Source organism: Pipistrellus hanaki, assembly GCF_964339955.1.
Source record: "Pipistrellus hanaki genome assembly, chromosome: 1".
In the NCBI taxonomy this organism is placed as follows: Eukaryota; Metazoa; Chordata; class Mammalia; order Chiroptera; family Vespertilionidae; genus Pipistrellus; species Pipistrellus hanaki.
Window position 1 is genome coordinate 79,993,572 of NC_140503.1, and position 14,192 is coordinate 80,007,763.

The 14,192-nt window shown below is 40.5% G+C and overlaps 1 protein-coding gene across 3 annotated transcripts in view; it reads left to right on the top strand.

Annotated features, from left to right (window-relative positions):
- The window catches only part of NUBPL (NUBP iron-sulfur cluster assembly factor, mitochondrial), a 218,021-nt gene that overhangs the window by 169,926 nt on the left and 33,903 nt on the right, over positions 1-14,192 (top strand). For all 3 annotated transcript variants that reach the window (XM_084875076.1, XM_084875077.1, XM_084875078.1), the window contains one exon: positions 9,039-9,124. In XM_084875076.1, coding sequence (XP_084731202.1) covers positions 9,039-9,124 — 86 coding nt within the window. The remainder of the gene's footprint in view (positions 1-9,038; positions 9,125-14,192) is intronic.

Below are 14,192 nucleotides of genomic sequence, written 5' to 3' on the forward strand. Positions count from 1 at the left end.
AAAAGTACTGTGTAGTAACAACAGCAATAAATGTGTTGACAGCAATATTAGAGTCTAATGATTTAAATTTGAGCTTACATGGACTACTGAACCACAATATGCTACAAATACCTGGTCATTGTAGTAACTACTGGAGGGAAAGGAGACAGGACAAGGATGGGAAATAACCAAGTGCAGTCTTTGCAGTTGTTCTTGTCTTGTTGAACTTGTCAAGGGGAAAAGAGAGTTGTCAGTGCAAGTTTTGTTTTTATTATTTTTTCTTACTACTTTTAATTTTTTTGGTGATAGTCTGCTGGGTTTTTGTTTGTTGTTTGTTTGTTTAGCTTGTAAATTAGTTGTTGCCATGTACTGAATTGGGTAGATTCCAGGGTTGACTTCTGTGGGGTTTTTTTTTAAACACTTAAGGGCCCTTCCAAAGTAGAAGAGGTTTAATATTTATCTGAGGAACATTATAAGTTCCTTGAAATTTTTGAAAATATATACACTATGCTAGTATTTTAATTGTAATAGCTGTTACTTAAATATTTTTTCTTTCTTTGCTTCAATTGAATTCCTCTGTATGTAACTATCTGGAGACTATCTTACTTTGATTTTAACTATTGGAATTAAGTGAAGAGTTTATGCTTTACATGGAACATGTGAAACATATTTTCTTTTTTCAAGAGACTGGAGAATTTTAGTAAGCTTATTTATATTAAATGCTATATTCATCAGTGTCCTGATGACAGGTACAGATGACACACCTTAAAAGGAATGAACAGAACAGAGTTTAATGAAGGGAATCCTTACAGAGGTATAGGCAGCATTAAGGAAATCAACAAGAGTTGATGAAGTACCCAGAGATTAATGATATTAGGAAGTTGTTACTGTCCCTCTGCCTGAGAGGCAAGAGAGTGAATTGTGTTAGTGCAGCCTGTCAGCTGCTGGAGCCGTGGAAGAGGCTACCTGTTGGAATCTGTGGCCACAGAGGCTCACTCCTACAAGGCGTGGAGAAGCATCGTGTGAGGTTGGTGATAATACTCCAACCTTTTTCTCCTCCTATCTATATATACAAAAGGCTAATATGCTAAGTGTCCATCTGAGTGGTTGCTGTGATGCTCACTGACCACCAGGGGGCAGCCACTCAATGCAGAAGCTACAATGATTCACTGGCCATTTACAGAGAACCAGCATTGTGGACTTGGAACCCATAAAGCAACACTAGTTGCTTCCCTCAAGTGGGACACAGACCCCACCACTGTGGTGTGATACCCCACCAAATCACAGCTGATGCTGCAAAGCCCCCATGGTGAAAAATGCGGCCCACAGCCCAGAAAACGGTGGCTGTAAGAAAACGGTGGCTGTAGGCACCACATAATGATGTCATATAGCAACACCCAGCTTCCTCTCCCTAGGGACAGGCCATATATATATATATATATATATATATATATATATATATATATATATATATAAGCCTAATTGACCATTCGATTGTCCAACCAGTAGCTATGATGTGCACTGACCATCAGGGGGAAGACGCTCAATGCAGGAGCTGCCGAATGACATCAACTTTGCAAGTGCCCTCTTGCACTCTGCGACCCCTCTGGGGATGTTGGACTGCCAGTTTCAGCCTGATCCCTGCAGGCCATGCCGAGGGACCCCACCTGCCAGAGGGACCTTGCTCACTCCATAGACACCCTTTGAGCCCTGGCGCCACCCCAGGTGCATCCAGCTGGGGAGGGAACATAGGAGGTTGGCTCCAAGGTGTGTCTGGCCCATTTTGCCTAGTCCTGCCCCACCGGCCACATTCTAATTAATTTTCTTCCAATGTGCATGAACCCGTGCACTGAGCCTCTAGTTTAGCAATAAATGGCACTGCAGACTTGTGCCCACAAAGCAATACTCTGAACAATAAATATTTATTAAATTTAAATAAATAAATAAATAAATAAATAAATAAATAAATAAATAAATGAAATTCTTTAATGTCTTAAAATTCAATGAATGGTATAATGGCCAATGGGCAATCAGATTATTATGAAAAACTAGTACTAAATCCTTTAAAAATTTACATGTAGCAAAAATACAAGTCCTACAATCTACAAGTCCGGGTAATATGCTAATTAGACCGGACATCCTTTTGGACAAAGCCACAGTGGTGGGGGCCGAAACAGAGTTGGTTAGGGGCAATCAGGCCAGCAGAGTAGAACAGTTAGGGGCAATCAGGCCACCAGGGGAGGGCAGTTAGGGGTGATCTGGCAGGCTGGCAGGTGAACGGTTAGAATCCAGCAGTCCCGGATTGCCAGAGGGATGTCCAACTGCTGGTTAAAACCTGCAGGCATTGGGCCTAACAGGCAGTTGGATATGCCCCGAGAGGGTCCCAGATTGGAGAGTTTCAGGCCAGGCTGAGGAACCCTCCCCGCCCCCCCAAAAAATATTGCACTAATATAAAAATGTTAGTGCTTGGTCATAGATGTTAGATATTTGATCAGAACCTGAAGTATAGTTCTGAAGAATGTCTTCACATCTTAAGTATGACAGCATTTGGAAATGGAGCAAAGCTTTTCCATATAAAGTCTCAGTCTCTTTTTCTTGAAATATACCTGGTTAAATAAAGTTAGGAGTTAAGAAAGCAGGAAGAAGCAGTTTTCTTCTCTGGGGTTTGTATTAGAGATAGAATGTTTATGAAAGGGGATGTGTTCAGTTATTGAACAAATGGCCTTTGGTGGTGGCTCACTGTGAGCATGGGCAGGCTGAGCTATTTGCACATCTAAAAGAATTTGAAATGCAGTTTTGAATTTAAGCAAAAGAGCTTTCTGAGTTGTAGAGACATATATGTACAACACTTAGGCTCCCCAAAGGTGTTTATTTATCAGCATAAAGATGGATTTAACACTGGGAAGAAGTGAGGATTTTATTCTAATTTTACTGGAAATATTACAAGTGGGGAGAGGCTGAGAATGTATGTGTGTGAGAGAGAGGGATGGGGGTAGGGGCGGGGGAAGGAGAGAGGTTAGTATAAGCATGAGAGAGCTGTAGGTTCAGGCTCAAGCTTTTTAAAATCTCTGAAATCCTCACTTTTCCCTACTGGAAGGCAGTCTGGATAGCCTTGGTGAATTCATTGTTCGCATCGTTAAGGTGAAGTGATTGGAAGCCCATTACCTGTTGACCCAATTATTGAAGAGCTAATCATTGTCCCTAAATAACAGGTATGCCTCCAGATTCCTTTGATGAATTTGAATTCTTAATGTTCCAAAGCACAAGCTTTCTCTCACTAGTGATTTTGAAATGCTGTGGTTTCACTAATTACTGTGTTTTATTAATTCTTTTGGCAGCAATGGACATGATTTCCTGTAACAAAATTCATTTCTAAAGTAAGGGGGGAAATGGTTCATCTTTATATTAATAAAACATATCTCCTTTGTGACTATAGTCAGTACTCTGTTGAAATGGAGCAGAGTCTAAAACAGTGACTCATAAAAGAATTATGTGTATTTCCTGTTGAAATAGTCTGTGGGTATAGTTGAAGTGAATTTACCTTTTTAATCATGTTTTACTCAATCTGATACTACTATGAGTGGGCATTTCTTGATCTTATAGAAAATAATGTTTATAATTCAGGAAGTTTGTGGCTTGTATTATAGAAGAGAAAGACAAGGGAAGGCTAAAAAATACCAAAGCCAGTCTACTCTATAAACAATTGTGTGTTTTGTATTATTTACATTAAGCTAACAGAAGTTGAATGATTATTTTATTTGGCTGCATGTGTCTTTACATAGATTAAGGTGAATCAAAAGCACTAAATGTTAGAGCACTGCACTATGAACATTTATCATATAGCAGTTAATTTGTTCTTATAAATCTTAGTTGATTTTACCTTGATGTGCTGAAGAATTGTAAGACATAAAATGACTCGTCCAGGTATAATTACAAGCAGTTTTTGTTGGACATATTTATTAGGTTCTAACACTGAAGTTCACAGTCAAGCATGGGAATAGGGTACAATTTGTGCCCTGGAGACTTAGAATGGCATAGTTGAATAGTTCCACACTGGTGTAATTATGATCATCCTAACATCTGGAATAATGAATTTTATTTTATTTATTTATTTATTTATTTAATATATATTTTATTGATTTTGTTCAGAGAGGAAGGGAGAGAGATACAGAGTTAGAAACATCAATGAGAGAGAGTCATCGATCAGCTGCCTCTTGCACACCCCCCACTGGGGATATGCCCGCAACCAAGGTACATGCCCTTGATCGGAATCGAACCCAGGACCTTTCAGTCCCCAAGCCGTCGCTCTATCCATTGAGCCAAACCGGTTTCGGCTGGAATAATGAATTTTAAATGTTTAACTACTTTGAACTATGACCCTTTTCCAGATATGTAGCTATAAATTATACTCATAATAGTCAAGAGAATTAACAAGTAAGGCAATATTCTAGTAATGCTGGGGTCTTTCTCCAGCATCTAGAAGGGTTCAGGAATCTGGAGAAGGGCTTCGTGTAAAACAATAAAGAGACTAGAAATATAATATAAATTTGTAATCCATGGGGGAGCCAGAGGAAGCTTAGCTGTAGAAGCTAAGTTCTCTCTATCTCTGGATCCAGGGCTCTTTTTATTCCCACATTTTTCTCTATAGCAAAGAGATATACATATCAAAGGTAAGTTTTAGTATACGGTAGACATTGTCAGTTTTGGGGGAACTGCCTTCAGCTGTTCAGGTGTTTAGCCAGCAGGAGGCAATAACATGTAGATTGAAATGCCCTCAGCTGTCTGGCAGCAAGCAATCATTTATGTAAATTCAGGTTTGGGGAAATGCTTCCTGGCCATTCCAGTAGGCAATAATACCTATCTTCAGCCCTGCTGAATATAGAAGCCTCAAAGTTCCAGAAACCTTTTGATGAAATTTCTTGCATTTATGACATGCTGGAATTAGCCTCCAGCACTCTAGGTAATTATATTTTAGGATGTTTACTTATTTGCCAGAATCAGTTTTTAGTAAATTAAGCTTTCATAGTAAATCCCAGCTGATAAAAAGCCTTAAAATTATAAGTTGGGAAATAGCATTTAAAAAATACTTTTTAATTGTTTGGACTTAGACATATACCCTAGAAAATAGATAGAAAATTCATCTTGAGATAGGTGTAGATTTATGTATAAATTTTTACAGAGATGTGATTTCCATTTATTTTTAAAAGAATGGAAAGATAACTTTGACTAGTTTTTGGTTTCTTGGGCATAGCAAATCAAAATAGAAGGATTTAGTGATCCATGGAACAGTTTGAAAAGTAGGATGAGCTGCTTGTTGGCAAATATGAGAATGTCCTTCTCAGCAACTTGTAAGACATTTTATTGATAACAATAATAAAGGTATTAATGGTGATATTATTAACAACAGCTACCATTTATTGAATGTTTACCCTTTGTCCAGGCACCATGTCAATCATTTGATGTGCATCAGTAGTTTATTTAACTACTTCACCCTGTGACCTAATTATTATTATGTTGTTTTCTAGACCAAAAAACTGACTCTCAGTTTCTTGTCCTAGTCACACTGGTAGTTGCCTAAGGAATAAAAAGTTGAATTCTTATTATGTTTGCATTCCAAGGCTGTGTTTCTCTAATTTAAGTAATGAATAGACCCTCCTTCAAAAGGAAAAATAATCTGCTTCATATTCCATATTGTCTTATTTATATTATAAGACTATTTAACTCTGCATAAACATAAATTCCTTTAAGTTTGTAGCTCATATAATTTTTTAAAACTTAAAAAAAACTACAAATTAAATACAAGCAAAACATACAAAATCAAAAAAATTCAAATTGATATTAATTTAATGTGAAAGGTGAAGTTTTTACTGAAATGAAAATACCGATTGCAAGATGAATTTGTGGCCATTGCACAGTTGTTTTGAGTTTGGCATGCCTGTATTGTCATGTGCTTCATGATAACTTGGTTCTGCTGCCACATTTCTCTATTCTGACTTTTGTAAAATATCCCTTCAGACAGTAGTCTAGTGTCATTTGACTTTCGCTTAGTGCACTCAGATATTTATTGTCAATCCCACCTCTGTTTTCATTAGTTATGATGAAGTACTGCCATTTGGTTTGAGGCTCTGCGATGTCATGGCCCTGTACTTAGTTATAAAAGATGGCTATCCTGGTGCTCTAGAATATGCTTGTGTTAATTCTTTTTTGGGTTATCTTCTAGAAGAGAGCACAAAATTTAAGAAATTCAGTCTCTGAAGTAGTCATGCCAGGCCTCTGGTGTTTCCACTTTAAAAAATTGCACTGCAGAAGAGATTCAAGATGGCTGCTCAGGTAGACACCCAGCCGCAGCCGCACACAACAATTTCAATAAAATACAACTAAAATATAAAATAGACATTACCCAGAACTACAGGAAAGTCGACTGACTGGAAATTCTACAACGAGAAGCAAGGAGAAAACCAGAAGGAAGCGCGGAGGAGCTGTAAAAACCTGAGGTACGGAGCCAGAGAGGAGGGCGGCTGAGTGCCTGGCTGGCGTTCCCTAGTGGGAAGGAGATAAACACTCCGACTGTGCTGGGCCCCCGTTCCGACTGCTCTGAACCCCAGTTCTAGGCCAGACCCCGGGGACCCAGGCTCATCCAGAGGGAGCTGGGCTGCGAGGCGGAACCCCGGGGAAGCGGCGAAAGGAGGTCCCGGCGGCGCGCACATTGCGCGCAGAGAAGGGACGTTTGGCTGTGCCGTGGGATTGCCCCGGTGGGAAGGAGACTGGGGCTCCAGACTGCTCTGAACGCCACCTCCAACTCCACTTCCAACTGAACTGAACCCCAATACCGGGCTCATTGGGGGAGAGCCTAGACTGTTTGGTAGCAGGCGAAAATTGAGGGCACCTTTCTCTCAGAAGCGCTTGCAGCGAGTACTGAAGGACCCTGGGGATTACTGAGACTCAGGAACCGAATAGGGCGTGGCTGACGGAAGCCAAGGCTGTAGGCTCCACCCTGAAACCCGGTCCCATCTGTAGCTGCGAAATGCGACAACGAAATAGATCACAAACGAAAGAAATGAAGGACAAAAAGCGACTGGATATAGAGTTCAAATCTACGCTTATAAAGTTTTTCAAGAATTTCCTAGAAAAGATCGATAAGACCTATGAGGATATGAAAAGAGATCAACTAGAATTAATAAGGAATCAATAAGAAATGATAAGGGATCAACAAGAAATAAAGAATAAATTGTCTGAAATAAAAAAATATTATACAGAGTCCTAAAAACAGAATGGAAGATCGCAAGAATCAAGTCAAAGATTTGGAACATAAAGAGCCAGAAGACACTCCTCCACAGAAGCTAGAAGGCAAGAGAATCCAGAAAATTGAAGATAATGTAAGAAACCTCTGGGACAACTTCAAGCGAACCAACATCAGAATTATGGGGGTCCCAGAAGATGAGAGAGAGCAAGATATCGAAAACATACTGAAAGAAATAGTGACAGAAAACTTCCCCCACCTGGTGAAAGAATTAGACTTACAAGTCCAGGAAGCGCACAGAACTCCAAACAAAAGGAATCCAAAGAGGACCACACCAAGACACCTCATAATTAAAATTCCAAGAGCAAAAGACAAAGAGAGAATATTAAAAGCAGCAAGAGCAAAGAAGGTAGTTACCTATAAAGGAGCACCTATACGATTGTCAGCTGATTTCTCAACAGAAACCATGCAGGCCAGACAGGAATGGCAAGAAATATTCAAGGTGATGAATAGTAAGAACCTACAGCCAAAGATAATCTATCCAGCAAAGCTATCACTCAGAATCGAAGGTCAGATAAAGAGCTTCACTAATAAAAAAAAGCTAAAGGAGTTCATCACCACCAAACCAGAATTATATGAATTGCTGAAGGGGGTTCTTTCAGAAGAGAAAGTAAACAAAGATAAAAATTATGAACAACAAATACGTAACTATCAACAAGTGAATCTAAAAACCAAGGAAATTAAAAAAAAAAAAATCTGATGAGCAATATTAACTGTTGAATATAATAGAATCAGAGGTATGGAAGGGGAGTGAACTGACGATTCTTGGGGAAAAGGGGAGAGGGGGATGTGGGAAGAGACTGAACATAAACTGCACCTATGGTTGAGGACAATGGGGAGTGGGGAAAGGGCAGAGGGTGTGGTGGGAACCTGGTGGAGGAGAGCAATGGGGGGGGGGGGGAAGGAACATTTGTAATAATATGAACAATAAAAATTTATTAAAATAAATAAATAAATAAATAAATAAATAAATAAATAAATAATTGCACTGCACTTTCTCTCTGAGCACTTTCATAGAACCGCCTGACCTCTGTGGGGGATCAGTGCAGACCCAGGAAAACCTTCGTCTTTACCTACTTTCAGTTCTGCTTTGCTTCAGGCCACCACTATTTTGCATCTGAGTTTTTGCTCAGCACGTAGTTTTGTCTCCACCAAATTATTCTCCACAGTGTGTTCCACACTGTTGAGTTTTCTATAATACAAACTTCTAGAACTGAGCCTCAGAATCACCTCTTTATGGAAACTTTCCTTTATTGTGTCTCCTTATCTCCTGCTTCTCACCCCATCCATTATCACCTTGCCCCTTTTCTCCCCTAGATTGAATTATTTTTTCCTTAATTCCTCCTTTAGAACTCCATAACACCGTTGGCATCTCTGTTAGAATGCTTAGCACATTGTGTTGCAATCCTTAACTTTTGGGTCTCCCTAAGTAGACTTACCAGCTTCTTGAAAGTACGACAGCCTGTGCATCTTCCATCGAGCATATGGTCTGAATGGGAGGGAGGCTCTCGTGGTAGCTGTGATCTTGAATCACTGGTCAGTCAGTTATAATTTTAGAAGTGAGGAGTCAAAATAGGCAAGAGCAAAGCAGACGTTTCCTAATCTTTCCCATTCATGTATGTGAAATTTATACAAATTGCATAAATAGTTAATGTAGTAGACTCTTTTAATATGTGAGCAACCTAATTTTGGAAGTAAACTTTCCATAAAGAATTAAACGATAGCATTATTTTGCTGTTCTTTTGTTTCCTTTGGTTAGGTGCTGTGATTGTCTCCACGCCCCAGGACATTGCACTGATGGATGCACGCAAGGGTGCTGAGATGTTTCGAAAAGTTCACGTGCCCGTAAGCATTTATGCTTCACTCTTGCAGAAATACAAGACACTTCGAACTGAAGAAGCAAGTCACTGAGAATACAACACAAGTTTTAATTTAGTTTTGTGCAGAAGTTTATATGAAAACCCTACTTCATCTTTATGATTACTTTATTTAAAATATACATATATATTTTATTGACTTCAGAGAGGGAGGGGAAGGGAGAGAGAAATAGAAACATCAATGATGATAGAGAATCATTGATTGGCTGCCTCCTGCACGCCCCACACTGGGGATCAAGCCCACAACCCAGGCAGGTGCCCTGACCCGGGCTTTATGGTTACTTTAAAACAGACATTCAGGTGCAAACATATATACACACGTTATGTTAATCAAGGAGACTTCGAAAATGTCCTTTCATTATGAGTTTTCTGAAGAAGTATTACAGGGTGGCTCACTGATACCCTCCCCCCCCCAAAAAAAGAGAATATTTTAGGAAATTATTTTGGTAGATACACTTGAATAGATAACCAGTAGGAATGCAGGTGGAAACAATGTCTTTTTTCCTTCTGACTCGTATAATTTAACTCATTTATAGAACACAGTCTTCTAAAAGGTATCAAAGGATACCTATACAACGTGGCAAACTAGAACAACCTAAAACTAATGAAAATAAGGGAAAGGACAATTAAAATCAGGTGGAGTTAGAAGTGGGATTTAAATACTTTCTAGAAATACATTATTAATTTTTTTTTAATTTTTTATTTTATTTTATTTTTTTAATATATTTTATTGATTTAAAAAAAATACATTTTATTGATTTTTTTATAGAGAGGAAGAGAGAGGGATAGAGAGCTAGAAACATCAGTGAGAGAGAAACATCACCCAGCTGCCTCCTGCACAACCCCCACTGGGGATGTGCCTGCAACCAAGGTACGTGTCCTTGACCGGAATCGAACCTGGGACCTTTCAGTCCGCAGGCCGACGCTCTATCCACTGAGCCAAACCGGTTTCGGCTATTTTATTGATTTTTTACAGAGAGGAAGAGAGAGGGATAGAGAGTTGGAAACATCTATGAGAGAGAATCATCGATCAGCTGCCTCCTGCACACCCCCACCTGTGACCAAAGTACATGCCCTTGACCGGAATCGCACCTGGGACCCTTCAGTCCGCAAGCCGACGCTCTATCCACTGGGCCAAACCGGTTCTGGCACATCATTAATTTTTGAGCAGCCACGGGGAAAGATACATAAGGCTGTTATAAAAATGTTTTTCCACGAAGTTAAAAAGAGCTTGATGCTCAAGAGTAGCAAAGCTGAGACTGGAGAGGCGGAAGTCTCCCCGAGATTCTCAGAAAACAGAAGCCCCATGTATATAGGCACAAACCTGTTCCTTCCTCCTGTGTGCCTCCACCAAAGCAGGTGGACTTCTCAAGTGCCCGCTGGAGTGGGCATTTCAGCGCAGAGCAGTGTGATGCTTCCATCCATGCGGAGCTCCAGCGCCCGCACTTCAGGGAGAGGTCTTAGGGTTTACAGAGCGGCGCTTTTTAGACTTCAGCCCATGCATTAACTTCAGGGGTCTCGTGATTCTCTCCCTCCCCCTCCTGCCTCCCAAAATAGTATTCTTACTTTGTGTTTGTTTGGTATGGAGAGAATTCATAACTTTTGTTAAATTATTCAATGAGACTATGATATGGCACAAGACCCAGTGATGTAGTAGAATGAAGAGACTCTCAGGGAAGCTTTCAAAAATGTTTTTCTCTCAGGAGAGCTTCTGAAAAGTACAAAATAGTAGAGTAGTGGAGTTGAGATGATCCTCTTCGACAAGTACCTCTTCTCGCTTGCCAATTAGCACACAGCTTTGTGTGTTAACAAGCCCTGAGCTCTGGATTGGATCCGCATGCTCTTATGAAGACTGAGGAGCCTCATAAGGATGGTGCAGCATGCCTCCCTTCCAGGTGACCTGAGGGTATTCTCGCCAGCAGGAGAAAGTGTTTTAGAGATAGCTTTTATATGTGGATAAATCAATGATAAAGCCCCAACATGAATTGTATCTTACAAACATTGTAAAGCAATGATAACCTAATGCGCACATCAGACAGAAAATTGTCTCAGTGAAGCACTTAGTTTAAGCAATGTGACTTTCTGTTATGCCCTCCAAGATAGACTGATGCAAGGCATGCCTACCCAGGTAGTTAAATAAAGTTACTTATATGGGATTTTAAAATACAAATCAGCAAAGAGTTAGGGAATTGGCTATCTACCAAAAATTATGAGACTAATCCATAATCCTTCTTCCTGGCAGAAATTAAATAATAGGACCAGTGGTCTGTTAGTGCCACTTCAAGGTCAGAATAATAGCTGTGCTATCAGCATATGAGGGAATGCTTAACTTCTCATTCTTTTAAATTAAGGGTGGAGGCTTAGTATAACTCAAAAGTATCAGGAAATCCTCAAGGGAAAAGTTTTCAAAAGAGCAGAAGCAAGAGCTTTTTGTTCCCCATCTCCAATGAATTGTCATTATGTATAGCAAGAGACCATTGCAACTCATGCTGTCACTTGAGGCAACTGTGGCTATGGGGCAGGCCCTACATGCGCTTTGCTAATTAGGTGTCTAATGACCATCACTGCTAAATTCGGCTTTCAGTTCCTACGTTATTTTCCTTTACCTGCAGCATTTGACACTTACTGCCCTATAAGTAAAGAGGTAAATAACCTCATAATTATTCGGACAGATTCTAGGCTATAGGACAGATTCTTCATTAGGTGGGACAGAGAATCCTTACGGAACATAACAGTGAAAAGCAAATGAATGATCACTAAGTCCAGATTAGGTTACTACTAAGTGAGTGCCTCGGAGGATAAAACTTGAGGATATCAGCAAGGAAGTATCCTGAGGAAGTATTCCAAGGGAAGGATCTTAGGCTGCATGAGGCTCATAGGACTAGTGGTGGATTTGTTAGGGACTGAAAGAGTTGTTTATGATCAGAAAGTTAATGTTGGAGTTGGAGATTGCAGAGTAGGGACAGTTCTGGATCAGGAGAAGGTTCATGTGGTTGGTCATGGGCATGAGAGGCTGAAGTGGAGTGGAATGAAAATCATTAGAAATGCATAATCCTCCAAGTTGGCTTTTTTTGACATTGTCCTGTATCTTTATTGTACAGGTTTTTTTTTTTCACCCCTTCGTTTTAATTATTTGCCCTCTAAACAGCAAAAATCCTATCTTAATAAAGAGGCAATATGCAAATTGACCATCACTCCAACACACAAGATGGTCGCCCCCATATGGACACAAGATGGCCACCACAAGATGGCCAGCAGGGGAGGGCAGTTGTGGGCGATCAGGCCATCAGGGGAGGGCAGTTAGGAGGGACCAGGCCTGCAAAGGAGGGCAGTTGGGAGCGACCAGGACTTCAGGGGATGGCAGTTGGGGGAAACCAGGCCTGCAGAGGAGGGCAGTTAGTTGGGGGGGGGGGGGGGCAGGCCTGCAAGGGTGAACAGTTGAGGGAATCAAGCCTTTAGGGGAGGGCAGTTGGGGGAAACCAGGCCTACAGGGGAGGCTAGTTGGAGGGGACCACGCCTACAGGGGAGGGTAATTGGGGAAAACCAGGCCTGCAGGGGAAGGTAGTTTGGGGTTACCAGGCTGCAGGGGAGGGCAGTTAGAGGCAATTGGGCCTGCAAGGGAGGGCAGTTAGGGGTGACTGGGCCAGCAGGGGAGGGCATTTAGGGGTGACCAGGCTGACAGGGGAGGGCAGTTTGGGGCAATCATGCAGGCAGGCAGGCAAGCAGTTGGGAGCAGCAGTCCTGGATTGTGAGAGGATGCAGGCTGGGCTGAGGGACACCCCCTACTGCTCATGCATGAGTTTCATGCACTGGGCCTCTAGTTTTAAAATAATGTAGACTATCTAATCATCTCTTAAACTAACAAAATATAATAGGTGCTCAATAATCTTTGCAATTGAGAGAACTTTTCAGTAGTGAACTCTGTAAGCAGTTGGACAAACATGAAGCACCACATTTTATAGGAAATCCCAGCTATGAATGGGATGTGGAATCTTCTGGCACTTATCAGCCTTGGAGTGTAAGTAATGGTAAAGCATTTGAAATTAGAAAGTGTTCTCTAAGTGCAAAAGAGAAATGTTTTGCTTTGTTTATACCATTTTATTCTATTTTTCCTGGTTTTTAGTTTCACTCTCTATTTTTTCTCCTTTTGAAGTGCATTAGTTACCATGGAAACAATTGTATCATTGGAATTCATTGGTATGGACAGAGTTTAGTAATGTCTACAAGAACACTTTGAAGTTAATTTATATAATTTCTTAAAACTCAAAAGTCAGATAGAAGAAGGAGGGGAAGAGATGAACTATTCAATTCTCTTTTCTCTACCTGAATGATATCAACTCTGCCAAATCCTTGATTATCTCAGTAATATAGACAGACTATTTTTTTAATAATAAAAATTTTCAATCTTATACATTTTTAATTGTGAGTACTTTAAGTGTTGGGTCATTCTCACGCATTTCTCTTGCCTTCTTTCACAAGGGAGGCCCAGGCTCCTCAGTCTGAAGCCTTTCCCCACCATTTGAGCTTTTAGAGTCAAAAGGATTTCACTGACCAGAAGGATCTTACCTTCCTTCATAGGTGATCTTCTTCCCACCTCTTGCAAAGTATATTAAAGTATATTCCCTCTCTTATTCCATCTATATGTAGGGGGTCACTTGGTTAATTTTAATTCAGTAAATAATTACCTACTCTACAAATGCATGTGTACTGATCCTGAGTGCCCTCTCTAAGCAGAGCACTGGGATAAGCTCCATTAGTGATTTTTTTTTTTTTTTTTTTTTGAGGAGAATGAGGCCTTTTCCTTTAAGCACTTTATCATTCTGTAGACCAGCTTCATCATGGTGCAGAGACCTAAATTCTGAGGAACAAGAGGATGCTTCTCTGGGCTACCAAGGAGCTCTTTCATGGGAAAGTCATGATGTTTTTTCACATCCCTGTAATTTTCCACATGCTGGTCCCTTGCCTGATAAGCCATTGTCAGCTTGGGACCTTTTACTCATTTTGTAAATCCCTGCTGAGCCATTACTTCCTCTGGG